At 43.6% G+C, this 12,487-nt stretch overlaps 1 protein-coding gene across 1 annotated transcript in view; it reads right to left on the reverse strand.

The window, feature by feature from the left end:
- FKBP1B (FKBP prolyl isomerase 1B) overlaps window positions 1–12,487 on the reverse strand; it is a 47,927-nt gene extending 35,440 nt beyond the window's left edge. The window contains exons 1-2 of the mRNA XM_075086692.1: window positions 12,351–12,487; window positions 9,582–9,629 (exon numbers count right to left, since the gene is read on the reverse strand). Of these exons, the coding sequence (XP_074942793.1) occupies window positions 9,582–9,629; window positions 12,351–12,387 (85 nt within the window). The 5' untranslated portion in view covers window positions 12,388–12,487. The remainder of the gene's footprint in view (window positions 1–9,581; window positions 9,630–12,350) is intronic.

Below are 12,487 nucleotides of genomic sequence, written 5' to 3' on the forward strand. Positions count from 1 at the left end.
TATTACAACTGAAGATAAACCTGAGCTGTAAAATTCAGATTCACAACTTTATTAAATACTGCCACAAACTTTGCTTGATAGACAATACTTGAGCTCAGACCAATATGACTAACCTGATGGCCTTCTACGATGGAACGACTTGCACTGGCGGAAAAAGGAGGAGCAACTGATGTCACCTGTCTTGACTTCTGTAAGGTATTTGACACGGTCCCACACAACATCCTTGTCGCTAAATTGGAGAAGTATGGATGCAATGGATGGACTACTCGATGGATAAGGAATTGGCTGAATCCAGATGGCCACACCCAAGGAGATGCAGTCAACGGCTCAATGTCCAAATGGACATCAGTAACAAGTGGTGTCCCTCAAGGGCCCATATTGGGACCGGTACTGTTCAATATCTTTATTAACTACATTGAGAGTGGAATTGAGTGCACCCTCAGCAAGTCTGCAGACGACACCAAGCTGAGTGGTGCAGTTGATTCGCTTGAGGGAAAGGATGCCATCCAGAGGGACCCTGACAGGCTTGAGGAGTGGGCCCATGTGAATCCCATGAAGTTCAACAAGTCCAAGTGCAAGGTCCTGCACCTGGGTCAGGTCAATCCCCAACATCAACAGACCGGGGAATGGATGGATTGAGAGCAGCCCTACAGAGGAGGACTTGGGGATATTGGTGGATGAAAAATAGGATAAGCTGACAATGTGCACTTGCAGCCCAGAAGGCCAACTGTACTCTGGGGTGCATCAAAAGCAGCGTGGCCAGCAGGTCGAGGGAGGTGATTCTGCATCTCTACTCTGCTCTCATGAGTACACGGATGGAGTACTGCTCTTCCTAGAAAGGTTGGACTAGATGATCCCTGAGGTCCCTTCCAACCTGTCATTCTGTGATATGAATTTCAGTTTCAGATCCTCAACCTTAAAAATAAAATTTGTGGGAAAGGCTTTTCCACCAAAATTACAGTTTTCACAACAACAAAAATTTACTTCAATTCTTCAGGACGAAAATTGTACATTCCAGTTTGGAAATGGCAACACTTCATGGCGATGCCTCAGGAACTTGTCCACTGTGTGACTCATCTATATTCTTTTATGTGCCCTAGATATGGCTATATTTCACCTCCCAAAGTACAAGGCTCTCCTCTCTTCCCGGAAATCCTTGCTTATAGCATAAACAGGAGTTTATCCACAGAGGAAAATGAAAATATAAGTTCCCATAACTACAATCCCTATATAGTATTATAGTGCAATTTCCAAACAACCACTTGTTTGTTTTGTGGTTTGGGGGTTTTTCTGGAGTGGTTTTTTGTGTGTGTTTTTGTGTTTGGTTTTTTTTTTTTCCCCTCTCTCTAATGCAGGATAAAGAATTTCAACAGAAAGCTGCTACTTTTAACATTGCAACAGCAGCAACTTCAATGGGTTTGGAAGTAGCAAAATAGCATCGTCACTTTGGTTATCTAAAACTAGACAGAACCAATGCATCAAGGAGTGTATTGTTTGTAGCAATCATATATTGGAAAATTAACTAATAATGTGTTAGGTCTTTTCCCACTGTCCAGGAGGAAACAGCCCTTACCAAACCACATGTCTTCAATTTCTCACTAAGAACAGAATAAAAGACAACAATCTTGCTAAATCAAGGTAGTCACATCATTAAATGTACAAAGGGAAGTGATTTAGAGCAGCAAGAGACAACTAAGAACCAATAGCTATGCAGGATTAAGTGGAAAAGATCTGGAAGGGGAAACCAGACTTGGGACACCACAAGCAAAGACAGAGGGAGAGCTACAAATGAAATGTGCCTCACAACCACTGCTGTAACACTGAGTTTTATAACACCCAGGACTTTGGATGGGGGTTAAAGGACTACACTGCCTGACTGCATGGATCTGCTGCTGCTTCAGCTACAAATATCCACTGGCTCTGCCTGATGACACCATGGCTACAACATTTAAGATCCGAGTGATGTGCGAGGAGTACAAACTTCTGCAGCCAGCAGTCTTGTGAAAAAACTTAAGTAAGATTTACAGTGCCCTTGAGTAACTAAAGCTAAATAATATATCTCAATTGAGAGATGTTGCTTTCAATATAAAGCCCCCTAGCAGCCCCCTGGCGCTGGTTCAGCAAGACTCAGCAGAACTCATGCCAACGCCGAATCGCTGCTTCCTGCAGCAGTACGCGGGTCCTCCGAGGCCGCCCATTCCATTGCTTACCAGTGCCAAAACAGGGGCACTGTATGAGCTCCTTGGCAATGGTCCTCCCTGGGGATCTCCCACACACATCACTGCAGCACTAGCACCGACCCCCTGAGCTCTGAAGATCACAAGCCTGCAGAGGTCTCTGGCCACACAGCAACTGCTCAGGTAATATGCCTGAAATGTGGCTGCCATGTATCCACTGCAGAGAGATGACACTGCATGTTGTCTAATTAGAAAATATTACCCCTTCCACAATCCCTGCCTAGCTGAGTTGCCTAACTTAGGAACCGTATTAAGCTCTATCTAATCAAGAGAGAGAGAGGCATAACCAAAGGCTAACTATTTAGGTAGCCTAAGGTAATTAAGCTATCAATTTAGCCTTCTTAATTAGGTAAATACTGTGATGTCAGTTCTATTTTGTCAATAAAGGGAGACAAGCCTGTCACTGGTGCCAGCTGATAGAGTTTCTTATTCAGCTGATGTAGCAACCATTTGCACATTTTACACTAAGAAATACTATTTACTGCACAGTTCTTTCTGCAATTCTTTGGTTTTGGGGGCATAAATTATTAGAAAATGATGTCATTCTAGTGAGGACCTGGAGTTCTAATGATCAAGAATTGATGCAAACCTTTTAGGTCTTAGCCCTTAAGTATCTGTACGAGCTGTAAGAGGGCAGAGTGACACACCCGGATCATTGAAAATAAGTGCAAAGAGGACCCAGCAAAAATATTTTGTTTGAAAGCTGTGATCTAATCTTCTAAAAGATGACACTGTTTTGGATCAGTTCTGAGCTTTTAAAAACTTGATGAACAGAGGCTATTAGAAATCTCTTCTCCTCAAACTTTGCTTCTGGACCCTGATTGCTATCAGGCTGAAGTCGCCGCTAAAATATTTCCAGAGATAACCAATCTACATTAAATAAGCAAAGATCAGACCTTTACTCCTTTTTATCAAGAGAGTTTTAAGACTTGCAAAATGTTTCTGAAGGGCAGCAAAAGACCACGTTCTTCCCTGAGAACTAAAACTACTTTTTGCAGTTATGATTCACCAAAGAAAAAAGATGCGTGTAAGTGCTTAGCTATCACCAAGATCTCTACAGAAGTAAAAGGCTTTCATCCTTTCAAACCACAGCAATTTGAAGAGATTAAGTCAAAAAACACAGAAAATTGGCAGACCCCAAAAGATGGACAGACATCACACTCTCCTGGTATAATATATCTTGGGAACATGGTCGATAAAACAATTAAGTTCTTTCTAGGTAAGCAAGATTCAGCTGGCTATAATTCAAGGCTCAATTATAATGTCTGTTACAATACAATTCTTATTAATGATAACTCTAATTGCAGTGTTCACTATCCTCTTCGAAACCCAGCTAGACAGCTTCCTGGAGACAAAGAATTTTGATTAAATTCCTGACTTAGTTCAATTTTCCCCTCAGATACACATGCACAGCCCGCATTGAAATGGTATAGATGTTTCTGAAAGCGGGACCAGAGAGTTAACGTACTGCTGTACTCACCTGGCACAACGTGTTCTCACATGAAGCTAATGTACATCCAGTCACACAGATACTGAGGCTCACAAATACATGACACTGCAGAGTTATCCTGAATTTACGTTAGTCTTTTTGAGAATATGTCAGTATAGGCAAATCTCTGGCTATTACTGCATATGTTTAAGGGTTGATTTTGACCCAGGAAAGCAAGGCAGTTCTATTCTTTTTTGCAAGAGTTATTTCAAGGGAATTGTATTATTTGTATTGTGTTAAATGGAAAATGCTTTTTAAAAATAATGGTAAATCAAACATATTCTATAAATTACTGTTAATTTGCATCTACGGAGTATGCTATTGTTATTTAAAAAAAGGTAAGAAAAAAATACTTTCGACTTCACAGACACAACCGTACCTCTCAACACCACACCACTGCCAAAGCTAAAGAAACAATATAGTTTTGGTAATGTACAGGAAAAGTAGATGACACGAGACTGTCCTCAGATCTCTAGGAAAAGAACAATTAATCATTTGTTCTGCATTAAATAAAGGCCTGCTTCCTGAAACAGAATTAATTTTTACATCTTAGCTGAAATAAATTGAGCACTGTTAATTTATCTCAATAGGGATTTTCACTTTAAGCATTTTTTAGGAAATTTAAAAACCCCAAAAGATTTTAGGGGACTGAAACGGAGGACTAAAACTACTTTTTTGCAGTTATGATTCACCAAAGAAAAAAAGATGCAAAATTTAAAAATCAACTTCTCAATATTGAAATATTGAAGTGGAGAGGGAGGTGCTGATCTCTTCTCCTTGTGATCCAGTGATCAGACATGTGGGAGTGGCTCAAAGCTGCATCAGGGAAGGTTTAGACTGGACATTAAGAAGCATTTTTTTTTACTGAGAGGGTGGCCAAACACTGGAACAGGCTTCCTAGGGAGGTGGCCAATGCCCCAAGCCTGTCAGTGTTCAAGAGCCATTTGGACAATGCCCTTAATAACATACTTTAACTTTTGGTCAGCCCTGAATTGGACAGGCAGTTAGGCTAGATGATCATTGTAGATCCCTTCCAACTGAAATTCTATTCTATTCAAAATGGTTTTGGTGCAATTTTGTGGCCATTGCCCTAGCCTAAAAAGTCTATGGAAAATCTCTGATGGAAGTCCAGTTTAATAAATAAAGATTTAATGTGCCTTACAGTCTCACTGAAACAAGTCTGTTCCAGCACACTACAAATACTGAACATCATCAGTTCCTTAAAAAGGGTAATTATGTTATTATCGCAGATTTACAGGTAGCCAAGGAGAAAGATGAAGAGGTTAAGAATTCAGCACTGCCACAAGCTACATGGGACAACACAAGAGAATGTCAGCTCCAAATAACTTGGAAAAAAAGCTGCCCACTATTAAAAGCAGATTTGGGACCAGTTTACAAAAAGCTTGTTTGAGGGCACACCAAAATCCAGCAGGAGGGCCAGGAATGGGACTCAGCTTCCCGGAGTGCAGGTTTTACCCCACAGTGTCTAGACAGAGCATTCACAACCTCAGCAAAGGTTTTGTTTAGGGGCATTTCTAACTCAAAGTCACGTTTTCTATCACCTTCATAGATCTTTGAAAATTCTGCACTGCTAATTCCTGCTGCCAGAATCAACAAATTTATATCACAGGAAACAAAACTGCAGCAAATGCCTCCATTCTGTTGATATATTCCAGGACTAATGACACTGTAATTTGTTTACTTGTATTACTATCAGTACTACAGTGTAACCTGAAGACCCAATCAAGATTAGGACGCCATTACATTAGGCATGAAGAAGGAGGCAGTTCATATCCCAAATTGCTTGCAATCTATCTACACAAGGCAGACAAAGTACAACTATCATTTTGCAGACGGAAAACAGAAGGAGTAAGCAGATTGCCAAAGGCTTTCAGAAGCTTGCTCAATGAAATCTCTGGCAAAAACATGACATAAACCATTGCTGCTGGAAATGCATTTTGGTGCCACCACACTACCTTATCTATTGATCCCATTACTTTAATATTGTGCCAGGTAACTTCTGAGACATGACAGAGATGCTGGATGATAAAGAAAAATTATTATATTTGTTGTATTTCTTAACAAAGATAAAACATATGGGAATCTGACCACATTCTTTCATCATATACTAAGATCTGGACTTGGTTTCATGTTCTATCACAGCTCTCCTATCTAATCTTCTGCAATGATCTGCAGCATCTATTTGTGTGCTTAACTCAGGCTGTGCAAAGCTGAAAAATTAGCAGGTGATTTACAGTACCAAAGATAGGCACTAAGGCGTCTTATGTAGTCAGAAAGGGCAATTAGGTACTTCTGAAGGGTAATCCAAAAATCCTGCACTAATTGCAAAGCAGCCGAGAACTACTCCTTAGGAGGGGAAAAAAGGTTTGCTTAAACTAAGAGGTTCCTCCTAAACTGTTCCCTAGTGAGGTTGCACCTTAACTCCTGCTGCCACTGAACTTTGGCCTGAATTAGACCACAAAGTCTGCTCCTGAGATTACGCATCTAGTTGAACGAGGAGAGAGAGAGAGAGGCAAAGCTGCCACATATAACAGCCTAATAGCTGGAGCGCTGATAGCAGAAGCATAAAACTCTGTCACAGTTCTCCTTCATCTTGAGGAGATTCCAGTTTTCACTTCCCACTTCTCCGGAACATGTAGGGTCATCAGACTACCCTGCTGAACCCCTGCCTTGGTGATGCATGAATCATAGGATCCTGGAGGATGAGCAGACAGGACTCTCAAGTTCTGCCAAATATCTACGGTACCAGCCTTTGGTTCACTCTGAACTTTTTCTGCATAGACTGCCAGGACAACTCACGCTTGATCCTAAAATCCTTTTCCCCAAAGATGCTTCAAAAGCAAGCTACAAGCCTTTTAATCCTGTAGTGCCAGCAGTCCCCTCTGGTCCACGCTCTCCGCGATTGCTCCCTGTCACATGGCAAATGCACATCTATGAGACTCCTGGAGAGGGAAGGCAAGATGGGAGGTTAGACAAAAGCCAGCCCACAGCCCACTCCTCATTTGAGTCTCATTAAAAATTCATAACCTGGCCTGGCAGAAGCAAGCCCCTTCTAGTCTCCTACTCCTCCTCGCTGGAAACTCTCGAGACATGAGTAACTGGTGGAGAGACAATGATTTTTCTATGCATGCACAAAAAGAACTAGCCCTTGAGGGAATTATAGAACCAACCATGTTTGTGCTAAGGACCTTAATCGCCACACAGCGTGTGCATTGGTATGAGAGTGGAAGGGCCGCTGCAAGAAGCTGCATGGCCTGCCAAGCTGTCAAGACTAGGCACCACTGAATGGGAAAACTACAAAATTAATCCCTGAAGACAGGGACTGGAATACAACTCCTTCAATACTCCTGCATGAGTGCCTGAACCAACTACTCACCCTCTTGCCTGCTCCTTTTCTTGCCCATGGCTCTTGCATTCTTCACTGCTGAATGTCCCAAGATAAACTGGAGGGAGCAAGAAATTTCAGGTTTCTCCTCCCCAGGAATGTAATGGTTGCACTTAAGGATGTGGCAAATAGAGCTATGACCCTCTTCTGTTGGAAAAGGCAGCTGCTCATAGGTTTGCCATGTCTGAAACAACTGTTCGGTTATTATACATATAGCGGGCTCCCACAGGCCGCGTTTTTGACTGAAAGTGGCTGTCACTGCTGTGCTTGATGCTGGATTCAGAGGTGTGCTCAGAGCACTCCAGTGAGATCAGGCTTCTCTCGGGGTCCAAATTATCTCTAGGTCTTGGAGGAGCCCAGTCAGTGCATGGTCCCCTTGCTTCCCAGACTGCAACGCCTCCATCTAGGTATTTGTGCCTAGCTCCGCAGTGACACAGAGGCTGACCATGGAGACAACGTGTGAGCTTCACATGCTCCCAATATGAGGCAGCTCTGGAAAGCAAGATTTCTGGATCATTTCCTTGCACCTAGGTGTCTTAATTTTTCCTAACTCCCATTTTAGGTGACAAGACACATGTTCTTGATATCTCTGCAGACACCCCTGTAACTTAGCTACCAACTCCCCACAGCAGGACTTGCAGGAGTGTGGTGAGGATAAGCATGAGGTACAGTGAAGACTTAATGATATCAAATAAATAATACAGAGATCATTTTGAGATGAATCCCAGGCATATCTGGAATCACATCAGTATAAAAAGAAGTTATATTGTATTCAGATAAAACAGTTCTAAATTGAAATATGAATGTCAAGTTTTATCTTTCCCACATGACTACAGACCACTGGAAGAAAACACTTCATTCACTAAGCATGGGCTCCCTTTAAAAATATTACCACCAAAGCCTGCTTAAACATTGCAGCAGCACTGGAACTGAGGCAATGAGTTTTTTTCTGATAGCTGTTCTAATCTGGGAGTTAGAGAGGTTACATAGCACCAATGGCAAGATATATGGAGGAAGCACAATTTACGCTGGAGATTGATTTAATGAGTTTTCATAGAGTCTTTTATGTCAAAAGCCAGCTTATGATAGCCTCATCTAGGACGTTATCTAATATCAGTAAGAATATGCAGCATCTTGTTATCTTTCCACATTCACCATTCACACTCTCTCTGAAGTTATCCAGCAGAACTGTACTTTGTGGGAGCCACAGGCCTCAGAGTTTTTGCCTATTTCAGTTCTGACATTTAAAATTATCTAGAACTAACTGGGGGTGGGAGGTGACAATTTTATTTCATAAAAACTTTTGAAGTTTGGGCCGGAACAGAAACACATCTTTCAACATCTTCACAAAAATAGTTTCAAAACATCTATTTTCAGACCTAAGTTACAGAGGAATGTCTGTAAGGCTGAGACTGGCACGGGAGACCCATGTGTTTCATTTCTTCTAATTCAAAGCAGAAATCCTCATCAGATCAAAATACTCTGAATATACAAATCTATAGGAGCTTAAACCCAGACATCCTACATCCCAAGCCAGTGCACTAATTCCCATGTAACCTTCCGAGGAGAGATATTGAAACTATAGCAAAAAGCTTCTTGAAAATACACATAGGTTTGCTTCATTAGTTATATTTACCAGAAAATGGCCCCACTCTGCTCCAACTGTAAGCTACAGAAGCAAGTACAAAACTGAAAGAAAGCAATAGTTAACTGAACGCTACAGGAAAACATTACCTCACTGATCTAGGCCCAGATCAGTAGCTGTCAATGCCCACATCACCTACATTTTGCTTTCTTAAGGAAAAGGCCACACAGAAATGGCAGCTCTTGCTGTGGTCTTCCCAGCTGGGGCCTCGGACTGGAGAGGTCTCTGCATTCTTTTGACAGTTTACGTAACTATATACAAAACACACTGGTTTAAAGAACGTTTTCCCTCTGCACAAAGGTGTAGCATGAAAAGCTCTGTTAACCAACTCACCACTTAAGATTCACACAAGTCCATAAAGCAGGTGTTAAATAGACCTTGTATTGATTTCTTCAGTCTGGAATAAATTTTATTGCCAATACATAGACACATGCTTTTAAGGTGTATACAATCATTACCTGTTTGTATCAAGATTAGAGGCCAGAAAAATATGAACCCAGCATTTTCACTGTTTCATACTTGATTTCATTAGCTAGTATAATGGCTTAAAGAATCAGGTCCACAGCCTCATCCGTTAACCTCTCACTGTTGAACGATACACTCGGCAAGTGTACTAGGATGCACATACAGATACTGTAGCCTGCTCAGCTAGAAATTGAATATTTAGGAAACCCATCAGAACATAATCAAATGGATTACGAGGGACAGAACAAAGTAAAAAGATACAACGACCACACGTGAAATGGCAAATCACTCTCCAACACAAGGCAGTTGGCACTCGTGAATATTCAGAACATGCCTTACCTGTGTAGTGCACCACACACGTCTGACCCTTCTTTGGAAACGTCCGTCCTGTTAAAATTATAAAATTTTATTCTTTTATTTTCTGTGATTAATCTGTGTGGATAGGCAGGTTTCTCTTTTAAGAGGAAAATGACAGACTGACATTTGTATTGACTATGTGTTATCAAATCACTACTATGCAAGACAGGAATGGGTATGGTTTAGGGTAGAAGGTCCCAGCTTGGCTCTTATTTAGTTGTTAAACCAAATAATATTTTCCTTACACAATTTTCCTTGTATAAGTGGGCATTTTATATGCATTTACATTCTCTAAGTGCAAAAGGACTGTCAAAGCTTCATGGATTATAACCTTAAAATTCTCAGAATGTTTCTGTTATGTATTTTCAAACAAAGTCTTCATTTGACATTGTGAACAAACTCCATTTGTATTCACATTTCTAATGCCTTTCACTCAAGACAGCTTTAACAAGGGCATCTTTAATTAGCCAGGATGGGCTTTAAAAAAATTTTCACATACAAAGGCAGTTTAATTTTGTAGTGTTGGGTGACAATAAAGCAGTGACACACTGAGTTCTTGTAAGAGCCTGGTAGCTCCTCCTAAAATTTTCATACTGAAAGGAAAAGAAGGTTTAAATTATTTTCTTGCCACTGGAAAACAGAATTACAATTTCCATTTTACCTGTTCTAGGTACTGCCAAAGGCAGTAAAACCTAGGGAAAGATTTTCCAGGCTCAATTAGGTGCCAATGACATATTAAAGCAGCTAACCTTGATTTCTCATGTAATGCTGGCCAGGGGAGGGCCCAGGCTCAGAACAACTTAAATGAGGAAATGAGATCAATTATTAAGGAACGTCCTTGACAGAAAGCTAGAAACGGAGGCTCGTATCTTAGTTGGCTTTCTGGCCTCGTTAGTCTGAATTAACATGACAACAAATTTTGCATTACAGGGTGCGTCACAGGGTATAAAACATCAGGTAACACATAAGCTATGCACTTAGGGCTTATATGCCAAACCACCACAAACAGTAAATGGCAGAAGGGCAGGCTAATATGATGAATGGAGATTTATTACATGAAATTGAGAAGATGGTGCTTCCAAGTGTCATTTGAACAGCCTTGTCCCTCAGCTTGGCTGGCTGGAGTATCTCTAGCTGTGGGTTGCACAAGGCACGGTACAATAGGTATCCAGTCAGGGCACCACTGTAACCTTAAAGTGGGATTCATCTCATTTAACCATCTAAAACATAAGCAATTACTGTACGGCAGTCTCCTGGGCTTCCCCTATTGACAGTGGAGAATTAGCAGTGCTTTGAAAGAGACCCAGCCTACCCAGAGAGAGGCAAGACAAATTATCCTCAGGAGACGACTACAGAAAAAAAAACCTAGAAGACTGCTTCAGACTGACCACCTAATCTGAGAAAAGTTACGCGAGATGAATCCTACCCTTGGTAAAACAGATATTATTCCAATGGTGCGCTATTCCATAGAGATCTCAGAAAAGGAAGATCAAACCTTACTGACACATATTCCTCTGTGTGAGGGTAACAACGGCAAAGTCAATGAAGCTACATCAAAGCTGAATTAAAAGCAGAGGTTCTCAAGACCACTGACTAGCTGTGGTTTTAAGACAGTGTTTAAAGTCAGCTGATTTTCATTAAGACTTGCAACCAAGACAAATAATCCATATAACCTTATTTGGAATAGCATATTGCTTACAAAGACAGCCTTGATATATTTAATAGCTGGAAAGTCCTATTATGAGGTTAAGTTCCACCCTTCTTTCTTCTCTCAACCCAGCAACATTACTTATACCCACATAAGTGTTCTGCTTTTACATCTGTGCAACCAAGAGAAGAATTTGATCCCCAGAGCAGAACAGCACTGAGGGAGAAGCCAATCTGAAAGCATACACAAAGAAAGAAATGATACCGGGCCAAGAAAGTTAAGCTGAGATGGACTTGAACAAATTATTTACGGTCGTGTATCAGCCAAGGATGAATCTGGCCTATTATACAGATACATATGGCTGTACGTTAGAAATGACGTCCTCCTAAAAAAACAACCCCCAGAACCTTAGGAAATGGTGTTACAACGCCGCAGAAGAGCGGCACACCGCGAACGGGCTCCGGCAAGCGGAGCCTGAGCCCAGCGGAGGTTTCTGCCAGCCGGGGGCTGCCCGCGGACCCCGCCAGCATCACTCCCGGACCGGGGGGCGGCGGGGCCCGGCCGGAGCGGGGTCGCCGCGCCGGGGGGGTACTGGCACACATGAATGGCCGGCGGCCCCCGGCGAGGCTGGCCGAGGAACCGGTGAAAGTTTGCGGCAGGGCGCGCTCCCCGCCGAGCGCCGCGGCCCCGGGAGGCGCCCGGCTCCGTGCAGCTGTCAGCGGATGCCAGACACAAGAATCCCCAGCCCCCTCGCCGCCCCTGCTCCGGCTCCCGCTCCTGCTGCCGCCGCCGGCAGTCGCCGCGCTGCCGCCCAGGGAGCCGCCGTGTGTCCCCCCCCCGCCGGGACACCGGGCGGCCGCCCGGCCCCGCTCCCCGTGCCCCGCACCGGGGACAGGTGCCCGCGGGGGCGCGGGGGCCGCCGTGCCGTGCCTCCGTCCCGCACCCCCCGCCGCCTGCCCGCGCTCCCTCCTCTGCCCGGCGGTGGGGACCGGCGGCTCCCCCCGGCCTGGGAGCCCCCTGCGACAGCCGCCGGGCCGGGTGGCCGGTCGGACCCGGGTGGTCCCCGCGCCGCAGGGGCTGCCGCTCCCCCCGCGGTCTCGTACCGTCTCCCGGAGAGATGGTCTCGATCTCCACCCCCATGGCGACACTGGCTCGGCTCGGCTCGCCTCAGCACCCCTCGGCACGGCACGGCGCGGCGCGGTGCGGCCGGACCCTCAGTGCAGACATGCCCCTCCGCGCC

This window comes from Phalacrocorax aristotelis, chromosome 3, assembly GCF_949628215.1.
Source record: "Phalacrocorax aristotelis chromosome 3, bGulAri2.1, whole genome shotgun sequence".
Taxonomy (NCBI): domain Eukaryota; kingdom Metazoa; phylum Chordata; class Aves; order Suliformes; family Phalacrocoracidae; genus Phalacrocorax; species Phalacrocorax aristotelis.